Source organism: Megachile rotundata, chromosome 12, assembly GCF_050947335.1.
Source record: "Megachile rotundata isolate GNS110a chromosome 12, iyMegRotu1, whole genome shotgun sequence".
Classification (NCBI taxonomy): Eukaryota; Metazoa; Arthropoda; class Insecta; order Hymenoptera; family Megachilidae; genus Megachile; species Megachile rotundata.
The window spans coordinates 16116714-16144125 of record NC_134994.1 but is presented as its reverse complement, the minus strand read 5'-3'; the positions used below and the strand labels follow the sequence as shown (position 1 = coordinate 16144125).

Genomic DNA, 27412 nt, shown 5'->3' with positions numbered 1-27412 from the left:
GAATTGATTTTATCTGTACCTACCTGCGGAGCCTAAACGTACGGTGCGAAACGGTGTATCGAGTATGAATAAACATTCGGAAAAGTTATTATATTTAAAGTTACGAAGAAAGAAGATCAAAAGTTGCGCGCAGAATATGAAGAAAGGAAGTCGGAACTTTATAAAACTAACATAGTCAAAAATAAGAACTAGAAGTATCCCTAGATTTTCAGAGCAGTTACAGTGAGAATCAAGATGTGATTGGTCGAGAGGCTGGTATTAGCTGTATAGAAAGAGGGAATAAGAAGAAGATAGAAAACGAGAAGAGACAGCAGCGCCACATTTCCCTGTTAAACGAGAAACGTCAACCATTTCCCGTTCTTCGCTCCGGTGTCTGGTTTGCTGTTCGGTATCCAAATATCCAGGCTGGCACGGTTAAATGGTATATGCATGCGTCCGCGCAAGTGTCTCTCTCGCTCCCCGTCCTCGACGCGTAGGTAGTGGTAGCACATACGACGGCCATTGCGTATACATACAAGATCGGTTGCACGCGTATGTTGGTGTGCGAGATATACACGCGTGTGCGTTTTCCGTTTCGCGATTCGCGTTCGCGTATCCCGAAAAGATGGCCGCCATGAAAGCGTACGGTGGTGATGTTGACGTCGTTCGCAACAAGGCCGCGTTACGTCTGCGAAAAGCGTGAAAGGAACGCGATCATTCGAATGTTTCCACGGTTCTCGTGGTGCGTTAATACGAGAACACGATACAGCAAGAAAGTTGTTGGTAATTTGAAACGCGAGTGCGGTATTCGCAGGATCCCTCTCGTAGTGCTTGAGGAAAACGACGATCGGGAGAGAGGAGAAAGAAGAGAGGGAGATCAAGCAAGGAACGTGTACGGTACGGGGTTAAAGGGAATCATATGGGACAGAGAAAGAAATGGACAAATTATTTATCGAAGAGCGGAGGTAAGAAGGAAGGAAAGAAGAAAAGCCAGAGAGCGCGTGGAGAATACAACAGGGTGATACGGAAGTGAGTGGTAGATAGAATCACGGGTGGTGTGTGGTGCCGCGAGTGAAACAAATGCGTGCGCGTCGTATACGAACAAGCTTTTCTCTTGCCAACAATATTCAGATTAGTCTGTTTTTCGTATTTTCCGAGAGTCGCGTTTTATGCGTGACTCGAAACTTTGTGTCAACGAGGGACGGCCATATTAATCCGTAGCCCCCGCCGTCATACGTATTCGAAAAATCTTACTTCCTCGAGGTAGTGCCTCTAGTTTTACGATCTTCATCACTTTTTTAGCGTGTATACCGTGTTGCATCGTGTTCTCACCCTGCCGTGACGTATTGTTTCGTGTCATATCGTGTCGTGTCGTGCCGTGCCGTGCCGTGTCGTGTCGTGTCGTGCCGTGTCGTGTCGTGTCGTGCCGTGCCTTGCTTTGCTGTACCGTATTGTGTCGTATGTATGATACGATTCTCGATCACTTGGATGTACGCGTAACGTAGCTTTAGATTTTCTCAAATGATTGTACGTAATTCGTAGTACGTGAACGGTTGCACCCGTGTGTACGAGCGGTAAAAACGACGGTCAGTACATGAGTTCTGTGTCGTTTGATGTTCGTGCATCGCACAGATACAACTTACCGCGGTTCTCCACCATCGCATCGTGTCTACCCACTTTGCCAACAGTACCACCCTTCCTAAACTCTGTACTACCCACAGAGTAAGTGTACCGGATACATTTTTTTTCTTATCTTTTTCATGTTTACAACCCTATATGCTATTTAACCGAAACATTGGAACAGATGTGTTCATTTCTGAAGAAATATTGTGTATTTAAGAGGAAAATATTATGATAAATTTGTATTAGCAATTTGTAAAGAATTATGTTTTAAACAATAACGCATAGTAATATTGTATACTTTCTATGACGGTTAACCGATAATTTGTTCTTTGGAACAACGCGTGTATAGAATATAAAAAATTTGGATCTGGTTTAGAAGCGTTCGCTTCTTATTTTGTCAAGTGTTAATTGTTCGTTAGTCGTATACTTTGAGAAGGTAAATAGAGGGTTGCGTAGCTACGAATGAAAGTTCTTTCAAAATATACGTTTCATTGTTGTTATTAAGCCACCACAGAAATTATAGATAAGATTTATTACAATGATAATTAAATAATATAATATAAAAGAATGTGCATAAGACAGTCTTATCGGATAAAGTCCAGCAACATTGTTGAAAATACAGAGACAATACCAGCAAGTAAAGACGTAAGCTTGTCTTGAAATAGCAGCATACAAAAGACGGTCAGAATTTCATATGTACGTTTGCAATATTTGAAATATTTATTTCATAAACGTTTCGGATATTAATAATCGTTTACAAATTATTTCTGTAATTGTATTAATTTATAGAACTACTATCTTTCATAATGCATAACTAGTAACATAATAAAAACAAGCGATCCTATTTTTGCTAATATTTACTGTTTCGACATCAAAGTTTTGATTCGTTGATTCTTGATATCTTTGCTAACAGCATTATTTGTCTAAAATAGAAATAATAGAAATAGATGTTTTAAGGTTAGAGAATATTTGTTCTTTTGAAGTAGTATCGAAGAAGGATTGAGGTTATGAAAAAAGAAGGGTGAAAGAAAGACTAATTTCTTTTTGTTTATCCATGTTAGAATTACGTTGTAGAAAATCAATTGATCGCATTCGATATGCGAGTAATTTTTAGAATGAAAAAACGGTTTTGCCGCGGTTAATCGTTTTCCTCGTAGTAGCTCGGCCTATTTAATAGCGTGTTCCAGTGGCCTGTCGCTTGACTTTTTTATACCGGTTTCAAAGGCGGTCGAGTGTACTTGGTATTTCGTAGCAGTAGTGCCGTTACGATGCTACCCGTGCGACATTTTTGTCACTGTTAACAACGCTACTAAACTTCTCTTTCTGTGGGAGAATGTATGATTATCCCATTCGAGCCATTTTTCGTATATTTTTGGAGCGAACAATGAAAAGTAGTATTTGTTAAAGTAGTTAGCGCGTTGATTACCACAGTAGAAACAGCCGTGTCTAGTAAGACACGAGATAATATCTTTTTAGCTAACGATAGGTTCGTAGCGTTTGGTCATTGATGTGTTGAACCGCATTTCGGTTGGAACATAATATCAACGATATAATTGATCGAATCGTTATAAGTATTTATAAACGAATAAATAAAAATGAACAATTGTCTTTCGAATCATTCCGCACGAAAACGATGAGAAGAGGATTATTAAAGTATTTCGTAATGAATTAATAATAATTATAAATTGTAATAATATTATGAACGAATAATTAATGATTATTACAGTATTTAATAATCCTCTGAAGTATTTGGAGTTTTTTTTAGTGGTAATACTCGAGGAGAAGGAAAGACGAAGGGAAAGTAGTTTTCCCTCGGAAGGTATTGGATCTGACGAGTGCAGGAAAGGCAAGGAATAGCGAAAGCATTTCTAATTTATCTTTCGAGTAACCGGACCGTTTTTTTGCGAGCCACGTTTCATATTTTCTCGTAGAATCGACCAATCAAGTTCTCGATCTTAACCAAGGACCAATTGTTTTTCTTTCAATTTAGCCGAATAATTGACTAGAAGAATTAATGTTTTAGAGCTCTTACCGAATCTAATATTTTGGAGCAACAACTCGCATAAATTGTAATTGACGCGCAGTTATCCTTTCGTTTTAAACGCGCAGCGCTGGACAACGATCACATTGGTTGGTGGTAATCAACGCGTTATATTCAGATGTATCAAAAATATTTATAATCGTAATTTATTATTAAAGTAACGTCATGATAGATCGCGAATAAATTCCTTTTATCAATTTTGCAACGTAATTTAATTTAAATTCGAGTAGATTGGAACGTTGGTTGTTCGAAGATTGGTACTTGGACCTATCTCTTCGCGTTTATTAACGCGCCTAAAGGGTACAACGATAGTGCAATATCGAACGATTCGTCAGAATTCGTTACCGCTTACAGACTCTTTTTACCGATTACCGGTTGCTTTTTCTTTTATCTTATCATAATGCTTTAATCTTTGCCGCGCAATAAATGCACGAGCATCGTTATAACGTTATAAAATCCAGCGATACTGGATTCGTCGAGGGAAACTATTTTATTATGTTAATCTGTCTCGATTCTAGCTACAAACGAGCTAAATAAAATAAGAAGCGAGCAAAGTAATTTTCAGAGCATTTCTTGTTTGCATCGCTTCTCGTAAAGATGATCCAATACTACAAAATATTTTTGAAAAAGAAAGAAAACCATGTACATCGCGGAAGCCATAAATTCTTTAACCAAAGGTGTACGCACAAATCCTTCTTTAACATTTTTCAATTTGTGACTTCGTTTTGGAGACATAAACGATCAAAGTATCGAGTTTCGGATTTCGGAAGTGGTTCGTTCATGGTGTTCGCGCATATAATCCGGCGTAAACGCGAATATAAATAATCTGACAAAGTTCGATAGTGTCGCGCGATCAGCTGTTCGGTCGGTCAACGTTTATACGGAGCACGTCGGAGGTGAAACTTTAATTGTTCGTATGTCGAAAACGAAAGTCTTGACATTTCTAAGCTCGAGAATACCCGGTACAGGCAAATGATCGAAGCTTTATTACGCACAATTCTTGCTGACAGTTGTGATTGACATACAGGATATTTACGATAGAAACAAACGTTGCTATCGTTTATATGTATAATATATACATACATGTTCGCGAAAACATCGTTGCAATTCAACGCACAGGTTGCTTTTCTTGTCTATACGTAGGAACGTCACCGTTCCGTGTTCTCTCGCCACTTTCCACGACTCGAGTTCCCTGGAGAGTTCTTCAGCGTATCTCTGCGACTGCGACAATATGAACCGTATAAGATTCGTCTTACAAGCGTTTGCACTTTTACATTCGCAACGTACGCGAGGCGTTGAAAAAATTGTACGAATTATTTCCTTCGCGTTTCAAATTCCGTTTGTTCGCTTTACGTAGAAATTTCGTTGCGTTAGATAACGAGCGTAGAATCGATTCGGAATAAATTTCCCATAGAATCGTCGTAGAAGAAGACGTTAGTCTTTTACGCGATACGGAGTTTTGGACGGTTCGTTTATTTCCCAGTTGTATCTTCTGTCGCGTTGGCCAATTTGATAGATAGAATAAAGTTTCGGTGTATCTGGCGCGGTAAAAAATGAGAGCAATTCGCCGGAGAAGCGAGAGAGAGGCGAGCCGCGACACTTGGAGGGGAAAATGTTTCGAAAGCGGAAGCTCGAAATGCCCTGAAATGCCTTTTTAGTGAACCGGCGAACCCGTAAATACGTCATTGCACGCGTTTCTCGTACAAGTGGTGACTCTGTTGACGTTGAAGAGTTCCCCTGCACTCGGAGTACGATATTCGAATCTTTGCTTCCTGACCGAAGCAAAATGCAAATAAACGTTGTTACGAAATACCGTGTCGAGCACGAAAGGGTTCCTTCGAAACGAATATTCTCGAGTTTCGCTAAATTCCTCCACACTTACGGAATCTATTAAAACGTTTCGCGCAAGACTACGCTCGCGTTTGAAAGACGCGACTCGCTTTCTTCTCGTTCGATCCACGAGAGATCCACGAGAGATTCACGAGAGGTTAACGCGCTTTCGAGCGTTTGGTAAATGCTATAAAATCAGACTTAATCGACTCTCTAACTCCGCGTAATTCCGCTCGATTCAGATTATCTGGATAAAGCGAAACGGACGTTTATCCGAAGCAAGGAAAGTACGATGAGCAGACGGTGGAAATATTTGTGCGACAAGCGATAACGTAGGAAATTACTAACTATAACATGGATCAACTTTTTGATCGAACTCTTCGGATAGTTAGCTCGACCTGCTTATTTTCTTCCTGTCTTCGAGCATAAGAGAATTAATCGTGTTCGATCGTTCGGTCACGAGCGACCCCACGCATAACAACGTACAGGCGAACGACTGAGAAAGACCTGAACGCCTATACTAGTTACGCGACGGTCAAACAAAAATGCGTTCGTCGTTCGCGACACGCGACACACGACTGTGCTATTTTTTCCGATCGCTCAACGACGCTCCACGCTTTCCTGCGCGCTCGTTCTGTACCCTACACACCGAATAACGCGTTATAGAGGATGTCCCGAAGGAGACGAACACCGAGGAAGAATTTACAATTTCGAACGCGATCGGAGGGAAGAAAATTCTCGGCGAAAATGAAAATTGCGACGAATATCTTCGATCGAGATCGATAACTTCTCCGCGTAGGACTTTAGTCGAAGCACTTGAACGTTATCTCGATACGAAACGTTGGACCTCTACGATTTCGAAAAATCTATCTTTTTATCGCGTTTCTTTCGGATCGGGTTCGTACTTTCGTTCGAAACTTTCCGTTTGCTTTTCGAACACGTTTCCTAGAGTTTTCTAGGAGGCGAACGAAAATCGGACAGAGAGGCGTAATTGGAACGTTCAAGTTGGACAAACGAAAACACGGTTAGCACGAGTCTCGTCGCCGCGACAGTTTAATTATACCAGAAATTTAATGCGATTTATTTGACAGGAATTTCATCCGTAACTCTGTATTGGTCTGAATCTATTTCTACTCGTGTCACGTTTGCGTCAATAGTTTTTGCGCGAGGTAAATGCAGTTTCGAGCGATGCCTCTCCGAAACGATGATTACAGAGAAAACGTATTTTAACAAGAAAGACAAAGAAGAACGGAGAGAAACTTTCTGGATTAGACTAACCTCGCAATCGCGAAACAACGAGTTACGCGTCGCGTGGAAAAACAAACGTTCCGTCGAATGAAATATTTAATAGAAGGGACGGGAGTTTCAGCGAAAGAATAACACGCGCGATATCGATCCGTCTTGAAGCACGATTAAGCGTCGTTCCGTTTTTTATCCTTGGACAGATCCCCGAATACGAGTGCGCGTCTGTCTCGAGTTAACGCGGCGAAATAAAGTCGAAAATTTTCGTCGCGATATCGAACGAAATCGCGTGGGTGGATTAAAACGGGACAGACTTTGCGTCGAAAACGCGAAGAGATTCCATTTGCCTCGCGCGTTCCAAGGACTCGGATACGCGTAGGCGTAGAGCGCGGAACGCAAAGGTTGATTCGTGCGGGAAATCGAGTGACCACGACCGGTGCTTCGGATACCGACCATCCTCGATCGTCCCTTTCTTCGTCACGCGAAACCCCGCAAACCCAAAACATTACGTGCACCCTACGTGTAGCGACCCTACGGAACCCTCCGCCTAATCCAGCTGGAAGCACATGGTTCGTCGTCGCGCTTCGTGATCGAGCATATGCAACGCGTTCCATTTCCGAACTTTGCGCGTCTCGCTTTCGATTCGTCGTTGTTTCGCTCGAAAACATTTCCGTATCGTCCAAGCGACTCGGTTCGCTTAAAAGATATCATTTTTTCCTCGTATTTTCTACGCGTCCGCGTCATCCGACAGCCTACTCTTCTAGCCTACCGTTCAGGGATTAGATCGCTATCGAGATTACGAGGCTTACGTGTCCCTATCCGAAGCGTACGGTTTACGACCTCGGTCCCCTTTAAGGGTTAGAAAACGGAAAAATATGCCACGCGTTCGCACCAGAACCAGTACACTATGCGCTTCCAGCTAAACGATTCTACTTCTAACCAACTTTCATAGTTTTTCGAAGATTACGCTTCCGACGTAAGCTTTTCTTCTTTCTTTCGTTTTCATTAGACTTCGTGTTCCTGACGCGCAGCCAGTCCAACGAATATCCATGGTAAGATATTATCCGACGAACGACCCTGAGCCCTGAACGTTACCTGTTTCTCTCCGATCAGCTGTTCGCATGGTCGATCAACTTTTAAACGGAGTATTCATGCATCTTTCCTTTCTTTTTGTTCATCGCAAGGAGAAAACGTTTTCGAACGAGAAACGAGCGAAAGTATCGGCTTCCTTCTTACCTCGGGAGTTCTTATCAAATCGAAATCGAAACGCGTTGGCGTTAATTCGTGAATCTTATCGTTCGAAACAAGATTTTTACAAACGATAGTCTTGCTTATCGAGCATGATCGAACAAGCGAGAAGCGTTCGCTATTGACGTTATTGACTCTTCGGCGAAAAAAGAGAAACGATGAAAAACGGCTTTTAATTTTGACGCGCGAAGAAAATAAACGCGATAAGGGAACCACGTTCCGGAGCGAGCGAATAACGTTTTCGATTCAAGTGGCGGATCTTTCAAATTTACCTTCGTTCTTCGTGATCGATGGTTGGTTCAAGTTTACGTTTACGTTTATGTTTACGCTTACATGCCGAAGGAACGTACGTTGCTCGAAGTAAGCCTTACATCGTAAGGTATTAAGGCCGGTCATAAGCTCGATCGACTCCGGCAATTGCGATCGTAGGTGTACCCTTTCTCGCGATATTTGCATACTTTCTTGTAACAACATTTTTTCTTCAGGCTTTTCGATCTTTCCCTCCCTAACAGTCGATTAATCGTTCGAAGACTCGGGTGAACGGATTGCGCTAGACGAACGTTTCGATCCTTCCGTAAGAAACTCGTGGACGAAATTGAAATTACGTGGCTTGCGTCATATTCTTAGCGCGGAATTTAATTAAACCTCGTTCTAACGCGATCCCTGTGTTTTGTCGAAATGGAAATGTAATTTCGAGCTTTTGATGTCCGGCCAGAGAATTCGTTTGAAAATGACTCCGATGAAAATGACTCGATATATTTTGGAATCGATTATTCGGTAGGCGACTATTTAGAAAAGAGAAAAACTCGAGATAACTAATGCTCGAATATCCTACAAAGCGAACAAAGCTATGCCAGTGGACGAAAAGCTCTTTCGCTTTGTCACCGGCCGAGCCTTCTTCTTTCGAGTCCCGTTCCTCCGCTTTCTCGACCACGGCTACCTTCGCTAACCCATTTTCCCGTGGAATTGAAAAATGTGTTTCGTCGCCTAACGCGAGACAGCAACGGCCCGTTTAAATCTTTCCGGGACGCGAACGCGAAACCCGGTTCATGTTTACTTCTCGAATCGAACAACATCGCGCGTACCATATATTACGAACCGAATCGAATAAAAGTAAAGCGAGCCTGTAAATTTTGCTGATTTCGAAGACGTCGTTTTCGCCCCGATCGAGCCGGTATCTCGCCTAATAAGATCTCGTTTTTTTCATCCGCTTAAACGTTACTCGTCCAACTATTTGTTCTTTCTGGTCGTTGAAACTCGAACGAGCCTAACCAGAGCGCCTACGTTTAACCCCGAAGTACTAGGAGTACCTTCTTCTGCTCGTTTAGCCAAGATTAGACGATCGTAGCCGGTAACGAGCTTTCGAGGCTCCGAGAGACTAAACGCATTATTCGAGTACTCATCTTCCCTTTACTCGCTCCTTTTCGATCGTACACCGAACTTACGCGGGATTCTCGCTTACTTCCAAACAACTTTGTAATATGGCAAAATTCTTTATCCACCGATTCTCGGAATTGGCTACGCGGGAAACAATTCTATAGCTTCGAAGCGCAGAGTCTAGAACGTGAAAAAGTCCGTTAGACGCGCTTTTAGGTTACCACCGAGGTATCTATAGGTTCGCGGAACGAGCACCGGTAATAATTAAATATAGATGTCAGCGTTTGCTTAACGGTTGTCGAAGAATCGTGACTTATCGTGTAAAAGGAACAAGCGTTGAAACAAGTTACATCCGTAAGCGTAACGTGTTTCGCGAAACACGCAATTTTTATCGATATTCTTGCATTTTAACGCGAACAACCTTCGCTCGCGACGCATCGAAAATCTAGATCGTAATTTTTCGCGAGAATTAATTGACGATACTGTTACGCGTTATCCGTTGGAAAGGAGAGACCGATGCATTGGACGAGCAAGAAAACCTCGAACGAGAAAGATACCGCCTTCTCGCGCTGCCTCCCTTAAAAGGAACGAAACGAGAGGAAAAAAACGGACAAGAAAATAAAGCGAAGCGATGCGCGCGCGTCGCTGTACGCGGGGTTAAAAGTAGAGACATTGTGCCGTTAAATATCGCGTCGAGGAACGTTTCCGTTGGGGATTTTCGGGGACAAAACGAAATCCGAGACGAGATACGCGAATATCGTAATGGTAGAGTTGGAAACACGGTAGACGAGAGACACCGTAGGGAGCACGGAACCGTTGCTATTGTCGAAAAAGTCTAGAAAAAGAACAGACGACGTCCGCGAGTTTCGATCCGATCGTCCCTTTCTTCGCGAACTCGATCAATTTTTCGATTCCGTTTGTCCTCGCGATTTCGATCGCTAATTATAGACGGATCGATTTTTCATTCGATGACCGAAAAGTATCGCGAAATACGTCCCTCGAGTCGCGTGGCGTCTATTCGGAGATTAACAACTGGAGGACTCGCCTCTGTTCTTATGCGCTAACACGTAGACAACGACTAGATGTACTCGGTGGATTTAGTGCCGACGGAAAATATGAGGAAAAATGCGCTTAATGAAAATTAAGGTAATCGCCTGGCCGATCCAACGTCGATGCGTCAGCTGTTATATGGCAACAGGTGGTCCTTTGTCGAAATGGACGAAAAAATCGTATCCTTTTTTTTAACGAGGTTTCAGCTCGGTTCTGAATCGAGTTCTCTACTTTTCTTTTTTCTCTTACTCTCTTTCTCTCTTTCTCTCTCTTTCAAGAAAGAAAGAAAGTAAAACGGAAGGGAAAAGCCACGCCTGTATCGAAATTTGCCAGTTCATTCGTTAACTGATTTTCTCGTATATTCTACTTTCGACGAGAACAAGATATCGCTCCGAGTACACGAATAATAATTATGCCGATTACCGAAATTACGCTTTCAACGGTTTTTAAGCTGATAAAAGAAATTGTAGGTTAGTATAACTTGAACTTATTCTTTCGCGCGGAATCATTTTTCTTTTTCTTTCTATTTCGTTCCTGTTCGGAGAAGAAAGGTTCGTCCTTCGGCAGGAACGTTTCCGTCTTCCGGTCAAGTAAAAGTCTCCTCGATTAATCGACGAAAGCGTAATTTCGAAGACGAAGAACCGATTGGCTGCGGGAACGCGTTCGTGAACTTTTGTTCCGGGAACAGAGATATTAGATTCGGGACGTCGGACGTATCCGTTGGCGAGGTTGTTAGTCTCTAGACGAACAGAACCGATCCGATTAAGTCGGAATACGTAATTGCTCGTTCTTTCCGTATCTCGGTAAATCGAGTGGTCGATTCAGCGGGGGAAAAGTTCCGTTCAGGACGCGCGATTCCACGCAGAAAGCAAAGCTCGATCACGCGAGAAACGAAGCGCGTAACCCCGTGTGCGGTGTGCCATGTGCAATGTACCGTGTGCAAGGTAGACAGAAGGCAGCAGAATCGTGTAATCGATAGATAAGTTTCTGCTTTGGGCCGGGCTCTGGTTTCGTCGGCAGACGGTGAAGGGAGAATAATAGCTATTCGTCACGAACCGGTGCAAGCCTCCGAGAGAAACGATCGCACGCGCACCGATTGATCTTACGCAAAACGCGAAGAAGAAGCGTGTAGCCTCTTGCCATCGAATCGGGATCTAATCCTTTCATCGATCTGTCGAATATAAACTGACCGACTGCCGATTACACCGTGCATCCACTATCGCGCACCGTCTTCTATCCTACATCGCGTTTCCAGGAATTCAATTTTTCCTTTCGTTCGATACGCGTAAGAACGTTGTAGAGAATTCGCGGAACTCGATACGAATCCTGATCAATGAAATCGTTAACGCCCTTAATCGTCGAGTCAAGTTTTGGCCAATTTCATTTTTGCTTCGCTCGAACGTCCTTCGATTACCGCGGCTCGCGATAGAATGTCCGAGATAAATGTTTTTCTCCTTCCGAAAGACCAAATGCTTTACGATCGTTGTAGAACGAGGTTGCGAACGAGAGAAGGATGCGAACAGAGGAGCCGTTATTCTTCTCGAATAAAAGACTAACTTTCCAAGCGAGAGGATCGATCTCGTTCGGACGGTATCGAGATATTCGACCTCGATGAACGGGCGCGCGTCTTCTTCTCGTATCGCGAGCGAAACAAAATGCATTGCACACGCTCTTCCGGTGCAACGTTACGCGCGTTTCTTTTCTCGGACTATCGTTATGTCCGTAGGGAGGAAGAGCGGAAATTCGACTGGAACGAACGCTGTTTATTTCGATTCGTATTGGGAGGAAAAAAAACGAAGAAACGGCTTTATCCGCCGATTCGTCCGTAAAACGAACCTTTCTCACGGTGATGCTTTTAATTTTAGCGAACGGCGCTTAATCGGGTCACGAATCGTTAAAATTCCATTGGTTCGTTACGGCACCGTGAAAAAGGGCTTATAAAACTTTCTCGACGAATCGTTATCGTATTTCGAAATTCACCGACGAGCTAGTCCATGCGAAATTCATGAATTCCGAGGAGAACCTTCTCAAAGTTTTACAACGTTTCTATCGGTTGCTCGAAGGATACTCTTTCGAGTGCCGGTATCTCGGCGGATCTAGGAAAAAAAAAAAAAGAAAAAAGATATAGGAACGAAGCTTCGAGAAAAATATATACCTTGTCGATTAGCCGTTCGAAGCCAATCGAAACTATTCGGAACGATTAAAAAGATTTTTTTTCGGAGCTTTAGTCCGAATTCGAAAGCGCGTATTCACTTTTTTTATAATAAAGATTCTCGTACTCGAGCAATCGAAGACGCGATTTCATTGGTTTCGTTATTTTGCATTGCAGATGGTAGCGATAGAGCAGGCGTCGACGTTTGATTGGTAGCGGCGCGTGTCTCGGAGACCAGCAGCCGGTCGGAGAAAAGCGTTCCGTGCATCTTTCGAAGAAGACGCGAGAAGATAGGAAGAAGAGGAAGAGGAGCAAAAAGAAGAAGAGGAAAAGGAAGAAGAAGAAGAAGAAGAAAAAGAAGAAGAAGTGGAGGAGAAGAAACGGAGACTGGCGGTGATAAAGTGGAGGAAAGAGAGGAAGAAAGTAGGCAGCGTGAAGGGGAAGGTGAAGGGGAAGGGGAAGGGTAAGGGTAAAGGAAGAGGGAGAGGAAGCGGAAGTGGAAGAGGCAGAGAGAGAGGGAAAGAGAAAGAAAGGAGGAAGCGAAAAGAGAGAAAAAACTGGTCTCGCGGAAGGGCATCTTCCCTTAATTCAGGTTCGAACCTTGGCGGTTGCGAAGGTCGCTGATGTCCGCTACGAGCCCTGCCCCTACCCCTGCCAGCTCACCGTCACCGGAACATACCGGAGGAAGCGCACCCTCGCTGGCAACCACGTCGAGGAATATCGCGTCGCTCGTTACCCTAGGCCTCGATCGACGACGAAGAAGAAGAAGAAGAAGAGATATTTTTTACGAGTCTGATCGAGCATCACGCGTCCTCTCGTTCGGAACTTCAGTACCACTGCTGCTGTACCGCCGATCAGCTTGACTACCCCTCTGAATGTCTTCGCACATCCAAAAGTCGTGCGTGGTGAGGACACAGGTTCACTTCCCCGTTTTTATACGTTATTTTTTCGCTCCATTCTCCGTCCTTCTCTCCGTTCTCTCTCCGTTCTCCGTATATGTATCCGTTCGAATCTTCTATTCTTCGTTACGAGTTCATTTTACGAACGCGGCATTACCTTGTTCGTAACGACGAGATACTCCTTTCGCCGTTTCTCGCTGCGAGAAAAATTTATCTTCCGAGAAGTCAAAGGCGAGCGAACGCGAAGCAGATAACGGCGCGAAATCTTGAAAAGGATACGCGACGCGCGACGTTTGACCAAGCACGCGACTCGAGCGTTTCTCGAGAAGCGGTCTGGCTCGTTATGCCGGCCGGAGAAACGAGGTCGGTGGAAGGTGGTCGTTGTTTCGGTGTAACGACTTTTATCTAGAAAGCAGTCAGTCCGAGCCGACCGATGGTCAAAGAGAAGAAAACTGAATTTACTTCTGCTTTTGGAAAACTGGCAAACGTTTGGAAACGCGTTATTTTGAATCATCGAACTTTTCGGCAGACATCATACAGTGGTATAAAAGACGAGGCGAGTTCGTAACTCGAGAGGTCCGTAATTCGAAGTTTCCTTTCGACAAAATCGAAAAAACGTGGACCTTAAGGTTGGGTGGGAACGTTTAAAAATCTACGAGACAGCAGCGAGTATCGCTGTACGATCGACGAAATTCGATTTAATATCGGAAGAAAATTGACAGAATTTCGCGAAAGGTTGCTGACGCGTCGTACGCCGTGCAGAGTCGCATTGTCGAAACGTTGGAATGTTAAAGTTTGTATTGGAAATCTGGCAGCTTTCGATACAAGCACGATCGTGGCTGTATGTCTGATTCGTAGATAGAGAGAACGAGAAAGAACATCGTACGAGCACCGAACGAACGAAAGAAATACCGAAAATAGCTTCCTTTTCGATCAGCAGAGAAAGAAAGATAACGAATCGAGTAATATCGCGCAACAAAGTAATTCGTTTAATTTTTACGGATAAATGAGAGATTTTATGCGACGCCTCGCAGGTGTAAAATTAGGGGCAAGATTCGTCGAGGGACGGAAGCACGAGGAAATAAAGAAGCGAAAGGACCGAGGGAAAGACGAGGGAGATTTCCGTGCGACGACGCGTGGGTAACTCGTGAACGGGAGCATGGAAGTTGCAAATGGGGAAAGTTACGCGAAAGTAAGATCGGGGAGAGTTTTCCGTAAGTAACCGATGGTCGAGTTCGCGAGGGATGCTTTCGAAACGAACTCTTTTTAGCGATAGAAAGTTTGCTGAATTTTTCAAATATTCTAGCTCTAACCTTTCGCCGTCGCCTCGTTCTTCTCCCGATTCGCGAGCAAATAAGTACAACTCACGGTGTTTTATCGTTGCAGATTTAAATGGCTGAGCGATTATTTTTTTCTTCCTTTCTTCTTTTCTGTTTTGCTTTTTTTCCGTTGGTTTCCTTCTTTGTCCTCTTTTCCGAATTTGACAGGGAAAAGATAAAATTGGACGATCGAAATCGTCGCGTTTCTGGTTAATTTTCGCTCGATTCCCTCGAATTTCGATTAGTCGCTTCGGTGTGTTGCGCGATAACGGAGATTTCGTTAGATAGTTCTCCTCCTGTTTGCTCGATATTTGCGGTTTTACAGGGAAATACCTCTTTTACGTTGTTCGGAGTTGCTCTCGATGATCCCCTATTGCTTTTCGATTAATAAAATTTCCATTCCCCGTAATTAACGGTTACCCGTTACATCGTTACGGAGAGTGTATTCTCTGATAACCGATATCAGAATCTCCGTCTCGGAAACGATATCGTCGAACGAGACGTTCGAAACGGCTAGTTAATCGTCCAACTTTCGCTGAACTTCTCCATCGAATCGAACGAAACTAGGATTAGCCGTGGAAGGCGCGCTTTTTTTTTCTTCGGCCCAATATTACGTTCGACGCGTATCGAATCGCTTTCTCAAAGTTTTCTCGATGGTCGACGAAGAAACGATTTTCCACGTTTCCTTTTACCGTTTCTTTTCTGGATAAACTCTCGTCGTTTCGAAAACGGAAATACGATGTTCGATGCTTTTGTCACGATATCGTTTTATCTCGGCAGAGAATCGTTATTTATTCGCGAGGATCAAATACACGAGAACGAGAGAAAGAGAGGGAGAGAGCGAGAGAGAGAGAGAGCAAGCTTTGTCGAGGCTCGGACGCTGTTTCAAAGGGTTAATTAGTCGAGTACGGCTCCATCCACCTCCTATTCCTCCGATTCCTCCGCTGCCATCAGGAATAAGTCATCGAACGGCATGTTGTTTTGTTTGTATTTTAATCGATTGCTGATTTATCGAGTTGCAGGGGCTTGAAGCGACATTGAGTGACAGCAAAAAGAAGTACGGCGACAAGGTGAATGCACTTCTGTCCGCCTGGGAGCATGTCACCAATTTCATTCCTGGGGCAACGCCAGAGGCCACCCAGTCTCTCATAGAATGGGCTCACAAGTGAGTATTCGCGTCAATCGTTCTTTCTATATTCGTCGAAACGCTCGCAATTATCCATCGTCGTGATTCCGCTCGTTCGTGATTCTCTTCTCGTCATTCTTCACCTGTGAAACTAACGATGTTGCGTGCGCGCTGTTTCGTCTCTTGCTTCTCCTTCTTCTTCCTTCTCTTTGCGATGCACCGCGATGAAAAGGTGTTAATCGTTTTTGCGAATTCTTACTTTCTACGCGACAAATTTGCGATACTCGAAATTCCGCTAACTTTGTATCGCTCTTGTTACAGACACACGTTGAAACTGGTACTGCGCGGGGAGTGGCCAAAGTTGTCACCCGCGACGAAGACGCACCTCAGTGTAACGTTACAGAGGTGCGCCTCTCACCTGGTGCAACACCCCGCTGCACCAAGGTGTACTGCCCTGATAGCTCTGGTGCACAATCCATGGACTCATCCCGCTCTCGACAGCATACTTAACGGCCAACCGGATTCCGAACATGAAGAGGGTATCGTGCCGCCCGAGTTTCTTTTGTCCTTTCATTATGATTAGTTAAACCCTCGACGATCACGAGCTTCGTATACGGTTCGAAAACGAAATCCGTTTGATAAGACGCGAAATATCTCAGCTTCTGGTCACAAACGATTATCCAGATTTAAACTTTGTCATCTGTAGTAATTGTTTGTATTTTCGATTAACAGAATTCTGTTGTTCGGAGAAAGGCGAACTGCTGACAATGAGGTTAAAAATACTTTGCGAGGACCGCTGCGAGGATATTGCGGTGAACCTCGCCGCTGCCTGCGTACGTTCTCTCCGAAGGAGCGATCGATTGCGTTCGCTCTCGGATTCTCATCACGTTCAATATATGATCGATGTTTATATTGTCCTCTTGTATAAATTGAAACGCACGCAAGATATATTCGCTCAAGTAAGTATCCTTCCGTAACGAGAGATCGAACCGCTTGATTTGTTTTTATTATCGACGATAAAACGCACTGATTTCAACCGATTCGTCTCGTAGATATAAACGTTTCACTGTTTTATCGCAAGGACGAATAATAAAAAATATCGTCTCATTGCTCTCTGTCTCTTTTACAGTTAAAATTAATGGATCTCAGTGACGGACTGGAACTGGTCCAAAGACTCAGCGGTGAAAGACCGACAAAGTATGGAACTGCACGGGTTTGGAGGAATTCGATAAAAGCTGCCGAATTGGTTGCGCAATATCTCGTTACGGCTGGAATGGTACGACCTGTACCAGAAACGGGCGCGAATATTTTGGAACAAATTTTAAACTCATGGGCATTGTTGCATTCGAAGCTGAAAGACGTTGCGCCCACGTTGCCCGGGATGATACGAAAATTGATTGAACCTGCCGAAAGTGCACAGCACATTTATATATTTTGTGCAGTACTTGCGAAACACGTGAGCATTATTTATACGTAAAATATATCTATCCGTACGCGTGATATGTACGATTAACAATACCGTTAGGTCGTTGCAAATGAAATTTTTCGCGTATATTTGCAATATTTCCGATTATCGTGATTTTCGTTCGAACTAATATTCGAACCAGAGTTCGTCGAACTATGATTAAGAGGAAATTCGCGTGCAACGACTTAACGATACGTTTTTCCGCGAGAGTATACGTAAAAACGTTAAAAATCCTGTTGATCTTGAATTACAGTTTGGCGATAGTATAAAGCCTTTGGTGATCGAACTGTACATCAGGGCGTTAACGACGGATATGAACGAGTTGGAGAGTCAGAAAACAAAATCTGACACGGAAAAGGTTCGCGAAACCGCGAAACGTTTAAGCACGCAATTCTTGAAGCTGGCCGATGTGGTTGGCAACAACATCGGTATCGCGAGGGAATGTGTTCTTACGGCATTCTCGTTGCATCCCACGAGAGCTTGTTACGACCGGATCAAGGAAATCGCCGTGGCATGCGGAAAGACGAAAGAAGATGGAGCTTCCAACGAAAGTAACATCGTCACCGACAAATTCAAGCACGTATTGGAGAACAATCACTCGAGCACAGGATTCAAGAAACCGGACAACAATATCGGTGATAAGAACGAAGGAATGAAAGCCGCGAACGTAGAAACGGCCTCTTCTTTGTGCGGTTCTTCGTTACTCGCCGTTTCCTCGTCTGTAGTTACTAAGAAAAACATGGATTTTCAAAATGGTCAAGTGAGCAAGAGTTTCGAACGAACGGATCAACTGCTGAAAAGTCTTTTAAGTACCTCGAAAAAAACGGATTCCACGATTTCGGCTAACGACAGATGTCCCCTGCACCCGAAGAGGGATTCGCTGGTCAACGAAACTTTAGGCGAGCTTTGTTTCAATTGCGGCGAATTTACCGGGAACGACGTATCCAAAAGTAAATCCCCGGAATCGAACGAAACGATGTCTAAGAACGTCGAACGATCACTGGACGCTTTAATTTTGATCAAAGGGGACGCTGTGACGGGTTCCGCGAATTACGACGAGAAATCCGTGCCTAATCAAGTACTCGATGCGGAGAAACTCGGCCTTTCTCCGCAGCTTTGCGACGATTTAGCCGTGGTATTGAGCAGTCCTCGTTATCACATGCTTAGCTGGGTTCTGGACTGGAAAGAGTTGAACGGTCTGTGCGAAAGATATCTGGAGAACGCGGAGGAGATGAGAAATACAAATAAAGAGTTGAAATATCTTAACATCGATTATTCGCAGTTCAAGGATTGGCCTTCCGAAGACGAAACCAAGGATATTTTCTTCGGTATCGAAAAGGGATACGAACAATGGGTCGATCTACCTTCAGACAATTCGGAACAGTTTGGTAGTTTCCAACCGGCGAACAGTTACAAGAGAGCTACCGCCAGAAGAAGCCTCGACGACACCACCACTACCGATTCGGATAGCGGAAGTATTCTGCGTATCAGGCGGTCAGGAAAACAAAGAAAGATTCATAGACTGGAATCATCCGAAAGCGAGTACGACAGCATAGAACGTAAACCGAAACACTTCAGGAACAGAGTTAGCTCGGTTTCGGACACCGATAGTAATACGCAGGATAGTCAAGCCGACAGTCTCGGCAGCGGTGGTTATCGATTGGATACGAAGAAAAAATCGATGAAATTGACCGGTAAAGAGACGAACAAGAAACGTTCCAAGGCATCGAAATTGACCGCCGAATCGATGTCGCACTTCCACATGCTCATCAACGAAAACGTTAGACACGCGAACACGAACGAGGACGCGAGCGGTTCCGACGTGAGCAGCAACGATATCATAACTCTGTTTTCGGCTGATATGGACGAGAACAAGCGAGAAACGATAAAAGGTTCGGCATATACGGCGGCTGCTCCTCTGATAATCACCGAAAGAAGAAGCGATCCGGCTGTACTGAAATCCTTGAGAATGTTTAGGCCACAAAACTCCAAGAAACCTACCAGGATCTCTCAGATATTGCAAAAGAATCTGTTGAACAAGAGTAAGGACAATAATAATTTGGAGAATAACGCGAACAGCGTGGCGAAGTTTGCGCCTATGCTTAGCACTCTGAATTTGAATCCGAAGATCGTGTTGACTAGAGCTGACGAAGTCGATAGAAGGTTGATACGTGCGAAGAAGCAGCAACGTTTAAGTAGCGGCGATATTACCAGCGAGTTAATGAATATTCAGAAAAACATGCCATTCTCTCCGAATAAGAACTCGATATCGACCTATCAGAAGCAGAAAGGGACCGGTGGTGCGATCACCGGTAAAACGGATCTCGCTTCCGCTGATAGGCGAGACTTGAATTGCAAATCGAATTTAGGCAAACGGAAATTCGACATTCTCGCAAAAGCTGTCAGGGATTCGGATATCCTGGCGAAGAACGTGCCAGGTTTAAATTCCTTGGACATGATGGTACCACCAAGAATGCGCCCTACGGTAAACGTTGTACAACTCTCTAGAAACATTCCACAAAGTCCAAATTCGGGCTCCGTTAATAGCGGCAATACGCCGCCGAGGCCAAACAGAACTCCTAGCATCGCTGGCAATATTCAATTACCGGGTACACCCTCTTCCGGGGGACACGACAGCGGCGTTGGCATGAGCCCTGCCGGTCAAACCCCACCTTCCAGATCGTCGACTCTTCCGGACGTGGGCGAAGAAGCGAATCAACCGCCGGATAGCTCGCCGACGTCTTCGACTACGACTAACGTTTCCAATCAACTCGAACCGGACACGAGTCCCAGAACGGTGCCGATCCGGCGGAATCAACCGAATCAATCGCCTAAAAAGTCTCCTTCTCCCTGTTCCGCCGTCACAACCACCACCACCGCCGGTTCCGGAGGTTCTTCTTCGGCTATCACCTCGGAACAATTGCAAATTGTTTGTAAACCGGATGGTACGTACCAGCTGGCTTCCGTCAATCCGAACATTGTGTCGAATCAGAGAAATATCCTTAATTTACAAAATATCGAGGATGGAAATATCGGTACGTTTTCTCGACAAACGCAACGCATCGCGGATAACGGCAACTCCACCAGATCCACGTACGACAGATTGACATCCTCGTCCACCAAATCCACCTCGCAAACTGCTCAAAATACTGGTTTACCAAAATTTCAGCAAGCTTTTGGTAAAACTATATACACCCTGTCGACGGACACGTCGACGAGCGGTACTTCGGAGCCGTTGGTTCAATCGGTATCGCCGCAGAAGACGACCAATCTTTCGAAGGCGGTCCAAACGTCCGTGCCTAACGCGCAACAAACAAATCCATCCGCGGGAATTAACGTACAGTCCATCGCGAACATTCCGAATACCTTGCAGTTATCTACCAGCAGACAAATATTGAATATCGTTCAGAATTCTGGAAATAATGCGAACGTGGCAACCAGTCCGAATGCTAACCAAACGCTTACGCAACTGGTACAAAGCGTTCAGAATGCCTCACCTGGTGTGATTTACACGCACAAAATTCCTGTCACGATATCCACCACGAATCCGAGTCAGTTAAACATTATACCGACTATTTCGCACGCAAATTCCATACCAAGTGGTAGAACGCCGGTAGTCAAATTAAATATCATTCGTGCTCCCTTGAGGCAACAAAACATTACCGGCGCTATTCAGGCAGTTTTGACTACACCCAGATTGCAACAGCAACAACAACAGCAACCTACGCAACAACAACAGCAGCAGCAGCAGCAGCAGCAGCAGCAACAACAACAACAACAGCAGCAGCAGCAGCAGCAGCAACAACAACCACCGTCCGTTCGAACGGACAGTTTGCTCGGTTCTCCAATAGAGGTACCGAATCAAGTTAGTTCGACCACGTTGGAACAATTGAGAGAATTCGAAAGCGTTCTAGAACAGGTGAAAGAAAGAAGCACGATTCAACCGCAATCGCATCAAATGATATCCACAGCGGTAACGACTACCGTGCAAACGCAAACTACAACTCAGCAATCACAAGCCAGTAAACAACAACAGGTATCCGTGAGCGCCTTAGCTCAACAGCTTCTAATGCCTACGCAACAAACCGGTAACAGCGACTTCGCGAGCAACGGTAACGCTGTCAATTTTCAACAGGACGTGTTCTCTCAAAAAGTTTCTTTGACGTACGCGAATCAGAATACAGGAACCGCTACTGCCGCTGTCGCCGCCGCCGCTCCTAAAACGCCAAATTCGACGCCCGTCGTCGTGGTGACGAGTTACTGTCAACCTGCGGCTTCTCCTGCTTTAAGCGTTACGTCGCAAAGCTCTTCCAGTCCTTGTGTCACTCCAGCACCAGCGCCTATACCTGGGAAAACACCGCCCACTCCACCGTCCTCGAAGACGGTGAAAAAATCGGCACCCAAAACTGTCAAGACCAGCGCGACGAACACATCGAAGGCGTCGCCGATTCCGAAACCGCAACAGAAACCGCAAGAAGACGAGCAAACCGCTCAAAGGATCTACGCTATTTTGGACGAGTACGCGGAACAGCTTCGTAATTCTCCGGATCTTAATAACAAACCAGCTCCAAGACGAAGGTCGAATCCACCGACGAATCCTAGTCAATCGTCGAAAAGAAAGAAGTCGAACGCTAATAAGACGAAACCGGTTGGACAGCAAAATTCGGAACTGAGTCCGAGCACGGACGATCTCGGTAGAACCATGGGTAGCGAAGATTCGTCGAGTGGCGTTGTACACGTGCAAGATAGCCCAGCAGGCTTCTCGGCGCCGGAGGAACCCACGAATAACATTGGGAACGTGACGGACGCGTCCGCCGAGGTTCGAAATCTGACCAACGATTCAAACGATGGCGTAGAATTGAACGTGAAAAGACGAAATCTGATCTTCGCTGAGCCCGGTTCGGGTCAGCCTAGAGCCGTGATCGTTCAAGAAGCTGTGCAAACCAGTTCCGTCAGCGTTAGCGAAGCTTTGGCTTCTGTCACGGGGAAGATGGGAAGCACCGCTGTTCTAGTTCCAGGCACCAACTACATCTTACCGATGAACCTTATGAAAGGGGGACAACAGTTCACGATAGTGTCCAGCGGATCGAAGCTTCTCGCTACCGTGCCAGCTACGGTACGAACCACCGGAAACACCGGAGTCTCGAACACTCTAGTGCTGCAGTCCTTTCTGAATCAAGCCGGGAAAATCATCTCGCAACCGGCACAGGTCAAACAGGTTAAGATACCAACTTTGCAAACTTTATCGGGCAATCAAACTCTAGCTGCCGCTCAGAATGTACAGAACGCCTCGGTAGTGATTCCACAGACCGGAAACGGTAGCCAATTCGCCGGAGATTCTGCAACGGAGAAAAACAATATTATCGGTGACTTAGCCATGGCGAAATCTGATCCCGCAGCCGGTGGGGTTGGCGTCGAATCAGCGACGAACACCATCGTCGTAAACAAAAGCAATTCCACGATCGGTTTGATTCAGCGTAATCTAAACGAACCCACGGAGAATCAACAGATATGCGGTGTTATCACGAGCAATCCAAATTTGACTCTTCAGGGCACGAGACTGTTCAACTCTTCTATACACAAATTGTCAACGCCCACTTTAAAATCGGACAACGTAGTGTGTCTAACACCTGCGGCAACGATTACGCACACAGCTGACAAAAAATCGTCGCAGGAGAGCCAGTGTCATAGCGAGAAACCAGTTTCCATTCAGCCTGGTGCAACGATTGCTCTTGCTTTCGCCACTCAGTCGGACGTGTCTATGCTGAACGATGCTCAACAACAGCAGCAGCAACCGCAGCAGCAGCAGCAGCAGCAACAACAACAACAACAACAACAGCAGCAGCAGCAGCAGCAGCAGCAGCAACATCAACAACAACAGCAACAACAAAAAGATACAAAAGAAATATCCACGGAATTAATTCCTGGTGCTAAGATCATCTCTCCGAAGACGGTGAAAAGAAAAATCGATGATGCAATGGGTATGTCGATTAACGTTCCGAAATTCTTGATTACTTTTAGCTACGTCGTTCCTTCGAGCGATACCGCTATATTCGAAAGTAGCATATATTTGAAAATAATTTTAGTAGTCCGAACAGTTATTATTATCGATAATTTGTCGGCGTTTATGCGTAGAATGATCTTTAGGTATTACTTCCGGCTAGAAATTCGTAAAGGCATCTTACGTACACGTATGGTGTTATAGTCCGTGATTGTCGAAATATTATTATCGCGACTATTAAGTAGTTGACGTCGTAAGGTAATTTCGAACCACGCATAATAACCTTCCCTCGTGGAAACGTTCGAATAATATCGAGCGTATGTTTCTATTTGCAGATTCCATGTCCACGATAACGGTCGCGAGCAAACAAGCAGCAGGAGGAATCGATAACGCGGCACAATTTTTGGTGACCGGTGGTCCGAGTAGTTCCGACAGTCAAGAGTCGGCCGTGCAACAGACTGGCGAGGGTATCGAGGTATCGTGTAAAGTTGGCAACGGTTTATTGTATGGAAACGCGAGACTGCAAGAAGCATGGGAACCCGAAGGCAAAGTATCGCCGGATACACCGTGGCGATACGTACCTACGTCCACCAACTCTTTGAACATCGAACCTTTGAACTCGCGATACGTCGACAATTCGGAAAATGTTCAAAGCGTTCTGCAAATAATCAACAAAGGCCAAGGTATCGAGATGGCGAGCGGACAAATTTATCAAACGAATACGAAGAAATATTTCATGAATCATACTTTAGAACCATTCCAACAGTATTCGAATAAAAGTAACGCGATGAAAATGCCGTTGAATCCTAGATTAGATAGAGAATTGTTGCAACAAAAAATGGAAAGAAAAGCAGCCGCGATGGAACGCGAGATGAGGCTGCAAAAAAGTTTATCCGAGGAATGCGAAGATTTAGGCGTAGACGAGCCGAGCACCAGCGATCTGTTTCCCGAAGCGGATCTATTGTTCGACACGAATCATTCGCCGTCTTTCGATCATTCTTCCCAGGACGCGTCCTGTAGCCAGCCTCTGGGTATGAAATCGTACAGTGGTTCCTACTTTCGTTCTTTAGATTCGTCGAGCGGTAGCAGAGATGCCAGTCCAGTGGCCGATTTCAAAGCGAACGAGCGCAAAAAGAACAGCGGCCAACGAACGAGAAGTTCGAAAGATTCTTCCTCGAAGAGATCGAAAAGAGACAAGGCGGTGGAAGAGTTGCACTTGGAGAATCCGGCGAAACACATGCGTTTAACTCTGGATAATTTAAGTCAGGACGAGGCGTCGAATAGTACGTCCGATATTTCGAGGTTATCACCGGCGAATCTAGGATCTTTGGAAAGCGACTCGTTGAAGGATGCCACTAGGGTAAAGATCATCTCGAGGAACGGATCGAAGGAAGGTTCGCCTAGCAGCGTATCCAGTATTCCGTCTAACATGAAATTAGACATTGATCTAGATTCGGAATCGTTACCTCCCAGTATCAACGTGAACAACGCGTCGGCCGCCAGTTCGGGGGACGAAAGTTTAACCTTGCTTAGCGGCACTACCGCCGACGTGACCATACCCTCGCCACTCTCGCCCATCGCTGGTCCGATGCTTTCGACGCACAAGTATACCTACACCAACAAGAAACGCATCGCGTCGAAGGTAACGAGAATGGATTATTTGTCCTGGGGCAGTCCGATGTCCGAGAGGACGAGATCGAGCAGCGACGAGGAAGACTCGAGCGTGAGCGAATCGATAGGTAGTCAGCCGGAGGAGAACGCTCTGAGCAACGGTCTCGACGACAGCGTGCACAGTCTCAAGTCGTTATCGAGCGAACGTCGTTGCAGTTATTTCAAGAAAAAGGACAAGCTACAGGTGAACGCGAGGGTAGTGTTGAATCGAACGGATCACAAGGGTAGCTTGTCGAAACGTATCAAGGCGAACGAATCGATCCAAGAGTCAGTGATGGTCTCCAGTGATAAGGCTTCCGAACCTTCCGACGACGAGACGGGTAACATAGCCATGGTAGAACCCGATTGCCGTGCCCGACGATCCAGTTTACGAGGACACGTGAAAAAGGGATGCGCCTGCTGCAACGGATCTCCGGAAAGACCGAAGAAGAAGTCCGTCAAGACGGATCATTCGAGATTGAAAAAACGACTGTCGTCGAAACAGGCCAGCAAGAAAAGGTAGTCCTAGCGTTCCAAGACTCGTCGATGGAGCATCGTGTTGTTTATCGTAACGAAAAAGCTGACGAAGCAACAAGAAATCGAGAAGGAAGAATATGAAGAAGAAGAAGAAGCGAAAAAAGTAGAGAAGAAAGAAGAGGGGAAGTTTCCATACGCTTGGACGTGTTCTTGTAGTTTCCACCGAAGCGAAGACAAAGCTAGAACTAGAACAGTGGAATATACGTCGATGGATTCGATTTTACGTGAAATATTTTGCTTGGATCGAACGATTACTTATAGAAATTACGAGCATTGTACATATAGTAGCAAATACACAGGAATTTCTAGAGACACTCGCGATTTCTCGTTATTTGGCGTGTGCCTATCCTCCTGTATAGGCAAAATAAGCGTTAATTAACGTTCCATTCGGTTTTGTCGATGAGCGAAACAAAAAAAAGAAACGAACAATTGCCGTTTCTTCGAGAATAGATTATCCTTTTACCACTAGATGTTACTACGATATTAGATGTAAGAGACGCAGATTATAATGAATGGCATAGATTAAATCGTTAAGAATATTAGAGACGCAATCTAGTCAAAAGATAAGGTTTGTGGCGATGATTAGGCGCGCTCGTGAAAGGCTGAGAGAGTAAGAACGAATGAGAATGCATGAATGAGAAACAGATGCGAAAAAATTAAGGAGGCGTAACTAGCGAAGAAATGTATCCGATCGTCGATAGATCCTTCGCAGATTAAAGAATTTATAAATGGAAAAAGAAAAAAGCCTGAAATTAATCGTTCTGTCTACTCGTATGTATATTTGTCGCGATGATACTGTCCCACGTTTCTTACACGATGTGGTCCGACTGAGTAGAGGAGTAATACTATTCTATTAGAGATCTCGTTTGGTGAAAATTAACGGTAGCAAAACGTGCATTGAACTTTTGCCTTTTTCGCGTAAACGCTTCTCGGTAACGTTAGAAGTCTTAACTTTGTAATCGATACACGTACGATCCTTGTTCAATTGTGTAGCATGCAGGGAACAGTTAAGAGAAAGATCGGGAAAGAAAATCGACGAAAACCAAATAAAAGCGACGAAATTGGAAGGTATCGAAAAGAAAGAAAATACGGGGAAATATATATATATGTGTGTGTATATTTATATATATGATAAATATATATATATATATATATATATATATGTATATACATAAAAGCAAAACTTGTACGTCGTACGAGCCGACCATACTTGTCACGATGCGTGTAAAGAAACGGAAATAAGAAAAGGAAAAAAACAAGAATTACCAAAAAAAAAAAGCAAACTGTACATTACGTAGATAATTCATTAAAAGTATAACATTATATCGCTGCACTTTAGTACAAAATCGCTTCACCTTGTTTCAGAATGACAAGTTTATATCATCATTCGGTGTGCTGTCGTGGACGCGTGAATGCCTGCAATTTATTCTAAACTGTAAAATGAAAAAGGGACACTCTTGTAAAGGTTGTGTAATTAAAGCTACAGAAACACTGATCAATTCGCGTACGCGTCTCGTGTTACGCCTCGATCACGTCGTATCTGGCGTATAAAAAAAAAAGGCTAGAATATTCGTTAGTCGAGGTGTATATTAATAATATTATCTCTGGCGCAGAAACTAAGAGTTTAAGAATGTTGAAAAGTAATGTTCCTGTGAATAAGTCTCCTTTCGTGATACGAACCAAAGTGACTCCGTTTTAAATGCATTCGAAGAAAAGGAAAAGAAAACTGAAAAGAAAAGTAGAGAGGAAGAAAAAAGTAAAGCGACTGTGAAAAAAAAAATACAAAAGGAAAATAAGTATAAACGAGTAAAATTTATCGTCTTTGTAATTATTATAGTTCGTTTCATTTCGAACGTATTTTATCGTAAGATCC

The 27412-nt window shown here is 44.4% G+C and overlaps 1 protein-coding gene across 5 annotated transcripts; it reads left to right on the top strand.

Moving 5' to 3' along the window:
• Nucleotides 1-147: 147 nt before the first annotated feature.
• LOC100881813 (uncharacterized) lies at nt 148-27319 on the top strand. 5 transcript variants are annotated; one of them, XM_076537768.1, is made up of 8 exons: nt 148-421; nt 12720-13459; nt 15783-15925; nt 16208-16425; nt 16619-16845; nt 17016-17342; nt 17605-23332; nt 23688-27319. In XM_076537768.1, exons 2-8 carry the CDS (start codon nt 13418-13420, stop codon nt 25523-25525), a joined length of 8523 nt encoding a protein of 2840 aa, XP_076393883.1. In that variant the 5' UTR covers nt 148-421; nt 12720-13417; the 3' UTR covers nt 25526-27319. The 5 variants fall into 5 exon arrangements, with proteins under 5 accessions (XP_076393883.1, XP_076393882.1, XP_076393881.1 ...); XM_076537767.1 differs by lacking the exon at nt 148-421 and adding an exon at nt 428-1008; XM_076537766.1 differs by lacking the exon at nt 148-421 and adding an exon at nt 428-1242.
• Nucleotides 27320-27412: the final 93 nt, after the last annotated feature.

What these genes read in the sequence shown, in the direction of transcription:
- LOC100881813 (XM_076537768.1), top strand. Translation starts at nt 13,418, where the DNA reads ATGTCTTCGCACATCCAAAAGTCGTGCGTGGTGAGGACACAG. An exon ending in CTCATAGAATGGGCTCACAA is followed by an intron (nt 15,926 to 16,207) that starts GTGAGTATTCGC and finishes CTCTTGTTACAG; the next exon opens with ACACACGTTGAAACTGGTAC. An exon ending in GGATTCCGAACATGAAGAGG is followed by an intron (nt 16,426 to 16,618) that starts GTATCGTGCCGC and finishes TTCGATTAACAG; the next exon opens with AATTCTGTTGTTCGGAGAAA.